Genomic DNA, 6,569 nt, shown 5'->3' with positions numbered 1-6,569 from the left:
CTGTGGGGGAGGGGAGGCTGGGCTGCAGCTGGACACCTGACCCGTGACAAGGGACAGAGCCCCGCAGAGCCTGCAAAGAGAAGCCCCCCCCCCACCAGCTTACCACCCTCAGTCCCACAGCATGGCCTGGGACCCCAGCTCTGACCCCTCCACTTTGCCCCCAACAATGAATGCTCTGGTTCATCTTGTTGCTCTGGAACATCTTGTTCCCCGTGACATGGAAGTGTATGGGGAAAAAAAAATTAGATGGACAAACAGTCATTTTAGTAAGCAACATAAATGATACAAGTTGCATGTGGAAATGTGAAGAACTCCATCAATACTGGTCACACTGAAATAAGTGGCTGGTGCAAATCAGAACCTGTGAGGTTGAGATGTTCTGAACTCTGTGGGGAATGCTTATTTAATTATCCCAGTTAACACAAGTCATGAAATAGATCCAAAATAGCAGAGCAAGGGACTTGATGACAGGGTGATTTATTCCCCTATTATTGGCATGATTCAGACCCATGTTAAAATGAGGTTTTTAGGGTTTCTTTGTTTGGGGGGGTTGGTGCAAAAAAAGATGATTTTATTAAAGCATGGGGACAGGACCCATGGGCAGAAAGAGCTGCTGTTAATATGAGTTTTTATAGTCTTCTAAGCACGCAGAGATGGACAGCTGGGGGTGGGACAAAAAGACAAACGTATCACTAAACTCCCAAGACAAAGGTATCACTAAACTTCTAGAATCTATTCTTGGGCTAAACCAATGGTTTTCAACTGGAGGCAGGTTTGCACCTCCTCACCCCAGGGATATTTGGCAATGCTAAGAGGTAAGTTGGTTGTCACAACTGAGGGTACGGGGTGCTACTGGCATCAAGTGGGCCGTAGAGGGCAGGGGTGCTACTAACTGTCCTGCAAACAACAGGAGAGCCCCGCAACAAAGATTTTCCAGCCAAAGTGTCAGTAGTACCGAGGCTGAGCAATTCCAGATCAAGGAGCTCACACAGTGTGGCCCATCTTCCCCCAAAGAGGCTTCTCCTCTTCTGTTATCAGGAGAGAACCCCTATATCCCCCAGGTTCACCTCCTTTCCAAGACAGACATCCCCCTGACCCTCTCAAGCCCCTTATAAAAACACAGCCTCGAGTGCATCCACAGTCCACTGAGCTCGTATTTCTGTGCATTCCCTTCGAAATGTGGTCCTCAGGCCTGAGCACATTCTCTGTAGAGCAGCCACCCACAGTCGGACGGGTGTTTGACAAGTGAGGCTGAAATCCAGCCTCACAGAGTAGGGCAGGACCCCCGCCCCTCCATCCTAGATGGATCCAGCCCTACCCCGCAAATAAACTTTGTTGCTGACACATTTGCTCCTGACCCTGGTGGTCAACCTGATATTATCAACCTTCTCCTGGCCACTACTTTCCTCTAACCCCAAAAGTAGAGACTCAGAAAATGCCCTTAGGGGCTTATTAAATTCTGTCCTCTCTGTCACCCAAAGTGCCCACACTGGCCCCATCTCCCTCTGCCCCATCCCCACCTCCATCCCTCCTTACCTGATAAGGGTCGAGGCTTCCAGCATTTGATATGGAAGCAGTTCTCAAACAGGCCACTGAAAAACACTTCATGGGACTCCTCGTTTACAAGCCGCACCCAGAAGGGAAAGATGGAGACCAGCAGTATAAGCAGGTAGCCCAGGGAGGTCAAAGCTGGGGCTATGGCCCACGTGAACCCCTTCATGTCCTTGTCCTCCAAAGTCAGCATCACCTGTTCAAGGGAAAAGTGAAGGCTTCTCAAGTGGAACACAGGGAAGGAGATGATGCCTGCACAAACGGTAGCACATATGTGAGGCTCGGGAAATGTTGATTTCCTTGCCTGGATAAACTTTCAGCCTCACAGACTTCTTCAGCAGACCTAAAAAAATGCATAAAACATTTTTTTTTTGCCGCTAAGTCACTGGGTGATCTTGGGTAAGCAGGGTCCCTTCTCTGAGCCCTAATTTCCACCTCAATAAAACGAGGACGTTGGAATGGGCCATCCCCAAACCCTTCCAACCCTAAAGTTCTCACTGCTCAGTTCTGTTAACTACCACCCACCTACAAAGACCCTCCCCACTAAGCTTGGCAGGCAGCTAACAGTTAAGAGCTTTGGGGATTTCAGAATGATGATGAGAGAGATAATAAGGATAATGAGGTGCAAAGCCCTTAGTGTGAGGGGTTGCTCTCTCCAGTCCTCATTCTGTGTGAACATCCATGCTCAGGCCCAACACCTGGAGAGGCTCCAATGCAGACCCCCCAAACTGCAGCCGGGGCAAGAAGAGTCTCTAAGGCTGTGGGACCTGCTGATCACCACAAATAGGACCAGCCTAATGGCAGAGGGTGGAGTGCAGGTGCCCTCCTGCACCTCCTACCCAAACACGCTGCGTATAACCAGGTACACAGAGTGCTCTTTGAGTGCTGGCAGAGTGGTTTGGAAACATCCCAATGTGCTTTTACCTCCTTCCTGTCACTACTTTTTCTTGTTCCCACCTGAACAACTTCATCCTTCCCTCTCTCCAAAGCTCCCCTTTAGACGCTCCCTCCACCCTCCAGGCCTCACTGATGAGTCACTTGAACTTCAGGGCCCCAGTCTCCTTTGCTCTCAAATGATGGGAGTCGGTTGGCCCGGAGAGCAGTCCCAGCTCTAAAACTGTCCGGTATAAGTCATGGCTACATCTTGACCCCCCTGCTCTGGGTGGGACAGAGGACACTGGACATTGTCTTTCGATGGTCTGTGTCCTGCCTGCCCCCTGCCCCCCCCCCCCACAACCTCAATTTGTCTAAAACCACCCTTCGTGTTTTCCCCATTTCAGCCATTCTCCATCACCACATGCTGGCATGCAGCGTGTGCCGGCCTCTCCCTGTCTCCATGTCCCCATCTCATCTGCCTTCCTTGTCCTCCCAGGCTTCCTCTCTGAAAGTCCCCACACCCACACTGTTCCTGCCCCATGCCCACAGGTCTCCCTCTACTCCTGGAATACCAGAGCCATCCCCAACTCCTCCAGCCTCCTTCCCCACTTTCCTCCTCAAAGCCCAACTCTCCTGTGAAGCTCAGCCTGGTCCTGGCCACTGCACACAGCCCTCCCAGCCATCAGCCACTATCCATTCCCTCCACACTTACTGGACGCCCCATGACCAGCTTAGGCCAATGGGGGTGATTCAGGGATGAAAACAGACAGGAACTCGCAGGCTCTTGGTAACTACGGGGTGAGAGACACAAAAACACGTCACAAGGTGCAATGCTTTCCTCTCCCCTGCCTGGCTTACTTCAGGGCCAGGCATACCCCAGTCCTATCTTCCCCCCTGTCCGGCTGCTCACCAGTGAGAAGGACCTTCGGAACAGCTCTTAGCACTGGGCCTGGATGACTGCGCCCCACAGATATACAACTTGTGGGGTGCATTGATCTAGGCCAGACTTGAAGGACCATAGACCTGTTAATATGACAGGGGATTTGTACATCCTTTTGTAGTGTTGAAACAGAGCAGGAGAGAAAGACCCACCACTGGTCCAGAATCCCACAGTCAGCCAGCCCTGGGGCAAGGACCAGAATCCCACATGGCTGCCTCTCCCACCTCAGCTGACCAGGCCAGCAGTTTAGTTTGGAGTTTAGTGGCCAGTGAATTCTTCCTACTAGGTAAGCTCATTTGCATGTGTGAGAAAGGGAGAGTGAAGGGGAGGGGGGGCAATTTAGAACTGCCAACTTTTTATTTTGCCAAAAACATTCAAAATAAAACAAAAACAACTGTCAGCTACTATTACACAGAGTGTTTTAACTATTATTTAAAAAGGATCTGTGACACTGGAAAGTAAAAGAGCTGCTAGCTACGTGGAGCCTGGAGGACTGGCATCTGGGAACCAGGGCTTGTGCGGAGGCTTCTCACTCTGGGCTCCCTCTGGGACAGTTCTGAGCTACCCTGCAGCAGCCAGAATGCACCCCTGTCCCCGCCCCCCCCCCCCCCCCCCCCCCCCCCCCCCCCCCCCCCCCCGCGCCAGGCCGTGCAACCCCGGGGTCAGCTGGGACCCGCGCTAGGGAATGAATGAGGTGGGTGACATAAAGTACATCTGGGTTGGAATGGTGGGGGTACCTGTCAGGGTCACAGGGTGCCTCACTCCCTTTTCCCACCAGTCATTAGTGGCAACTTGGGCAGCAAATTGATCCGGGTTTGCTCTGAGGTTCCTTCCTGCTGAAAAGCCTCCTGGGCCCTTCCCTTGCCCCAAAGCCACAGTGACATTTTCCAGAAACAACGATGGACCCAGATCTGATCATCCCCCCACCCCTGCCACCTCTGATCATCCCCCCAGCCCCGCCACCGCAGTGGGTCGCAAAAGCCTGGGGAGTGGCCTGAAGGCGGCAGTGGGAGGGGTGTTGGGGGCCCTCTCCACGCCCCCAATCCTTGGGCCCACCTTGCCGCTCCCTCCCGGGTGGTCTCTCCTCCCTCCTGGGGCACCTTTGGGGTTTCCGGGTCTCTAGGGCAGGGCTTCCCTCTAGGCCAGCCCCTCATCCAACCCTTTGGCCCAGAGCTTGTCCCTCTGTCCAGAGCTTCCGTTGGCCCGGAGGCGGGAGCAAGAATGCGCCCTCTCCTGACAGAGCCCACGGAGCCCGCGGGGCCCTGGGGCGGAGGGTGGGGGCTCATCGGCCCTGCAGCCTCACCTGCCCACTCACCTGGCCCTCGGCCCGGGGTACCTGACCTCCGGGGCTGTTTGCAGAACGGACCTCGCGCACCCGTGCGCCAAACGGGGTGGAAGTGATCTCGAGCCGGGCAGATCTGAATTCGAATTCCAGCTCTGCCATTACCAGCAGGGTGTCCTTGGGTAATTTACTTCTTCTTGGGTGTCAGTTTTCTCGTCTGTGAAGTGGGAATAATAATAGTAACTCCTCTTGTTGGAGGGCTAAAAGGGTCCAATGACCCGTCCAATGACAAGCCCCCCTGACTCCTCAGGAGCCTGCCAGTTCATTCCCCTTCTCCAAGACCCTCATCCCTGATCACCCCACTCCTGCAGCCTCCCAAGCCTTTGTCCTGTGCATGGGCCTGATCACCCTCAGGCCTCCCGGCCCCTCCATCCCTCTCCCCTTCTCTGCCCTCCCCTAAGAAGGCTGGCTACACTTCTCACCCTGGCGGCTGGTTTCAACCTGGGGGAAGACTCTTCAGAGAGGGCAGGACTAACTTCCGGCTTTGGGAGACAGGTAGGGGGTGGCCACACTTAGAGCTGGATAAACCACCAGCAGCACCACACACAACCCCCACTCCGCCCCACTTTGAGTCTGCTTTCACCAAGGAAATGCATTTGTAACTCTAAGATGTTTAAAAGTCAGTATCATGTCTGGCACCTGCTCACCTCTCCTCTGGCCCTGACATATTCAAAACCGAGATGGGATTGGCCACTAATTCACCCAGTCACCTATCACGTGAGAGGCATGTGACAGGCCCCTATACTGCTCAGGATTGTATCTCTCAAAGTTTCAGAACCCAATTTGTAAATGTTCACCGGAGACAGCCTCCACAGGCTTAGCTGGCTCGGGGCAGAGGTCCAGCTGGCAGGACCAGAGCTAGGCCAGGAAGACCCTCCCCCTTCCCACAACCTTCTGCCCTCATCTCAGACAGATAACTCTGATCTCCTCCACCCGATAGGTTTTCATTCTCCAGGTGGCAGGGGAAACAATTCACTTCCAGACTCCAGTCTTCACATTTAGTCATCCTGGAGGAAAAGAAGGTTTTCCTCACCCTATTCTCACCCTCTCCTTGTTTCAAAATTTCCCAAGTAAGCATTCTGATTAGCTCAAGTCACATGCTCATTCCACTCTGGCCAGAGAAGATAAGTCAACTGTGCTTCACAGTGGCCAGGCAGACAGGGTCACTGAGAAGTCAGCAATGTGGATTACATATCTGGATCAACATAAAAACTTTCTTAAAGGAAGAGGAATGGTGTCTTCAGAAGAAGGGAGAAATCATGGCAGACCAGGGCAGCATTTTCACGTGCACTGTTATGTTATACTTTTGAATCTCATTACACAGTAAACCCAAATGACAGGGATTATTATCCTCATACCGAAAATGAATAAAGTCTCGGGTTAAGAACTTGCCCAGAAGATCATGGATAGTTGCTAAAAACATTAGGCTGTAGGGGAATACATTATTTGCATGGTGCTAGAGTTTATCGTCCTTACAAATTACTAGTTGCAAAAGGAAAACATACGTTTACGTAGCAGAGATCTGGCAGTCACTACCTGAAACAGGTGAATAAACGGCACGACTTAGGGTGGGATAATATGACGTCGGTTGCCTACGGAGGCATTACAGTATGGAGACATGACCTATGAGGTTTTCTTGCCAAAAATGTTTAATCAAGCCTCTAAACCTCATTCCAGTTTAGAGGAAATACAGGGGGGTGGAGGGAAGTTAAATACCACCACAGGACAACAGGAACCAATTCTGTGAAAAATTCTAAAGGATAACTGTTCTGGACTCCTCCAAAAGTCATTGTCACAAACAAATGAACAAACAAAAGCAGAGGAACTATTCTAGATTAAAAGAAACTAAAGAGACATAAA

The 6,569-nt window shown here is 52.0% G+C and overlaps 1 protein-coding gene across 5 annotated transcripts in view; it reads right to left on the bottom strand.

Moving 5' to 3' along the window:
• The window catches only part of TMEM225B (transmembrane protein 225B), a 29,019-nt gene that overhangs the window by 7,056 nt on the left and 15,394 nt on the right, over positions 1-6,569 (bottom strand). The window contains exons 3-6 of one of the 5 annotated variants that reach the window (XM_042922681.1): positions 4,683-4,866; positions 3,338-3,450; positions 3,140-3,218; positions 1,537-1,747 (exon numbers count right to left, since the gene is read on the bottom strand). In XM_042922681.1, coding sequence (XP_042778615.1) covers positions 1,537-1,747; positions 3,140-3,151 — 223 coding nt within the window. In that variant the 5' untranslated portion in view covers positions 3,152-3,218; positions 3,338-3,450; positions 4,683-4,866. Of the gene's footprint in view, positions 1-1,536; positions 1,895-3,139; positions 3,219-3,337; positions 3,451-4,670; positions 4,867-6,569 lie in introns of those variants that run through there. The other 4 variants (XM_042922682.1, XM_042922680.1, XM_042922684.1 and 1 more) reach the window with 4 other exon arrangements.

The sequence above is a fragment of the Panthera leo genome, chromosome E3 (assembly GCF_018350215.1).
Source record: "Panthera leo isolate Ple1 chromosome E3, P.leo_Ple1_pat1.1, whole genome shotgun sequence".
Classification (NCBI taxonomy): Eukaryota; Metazoa; Chordata; class Mammalia; order Carnivora; family Felidae; genus Panthera; species Panthera leo.
This window is presented reverse-complemented; position numbering and strand designations above follow the sequence as displayed.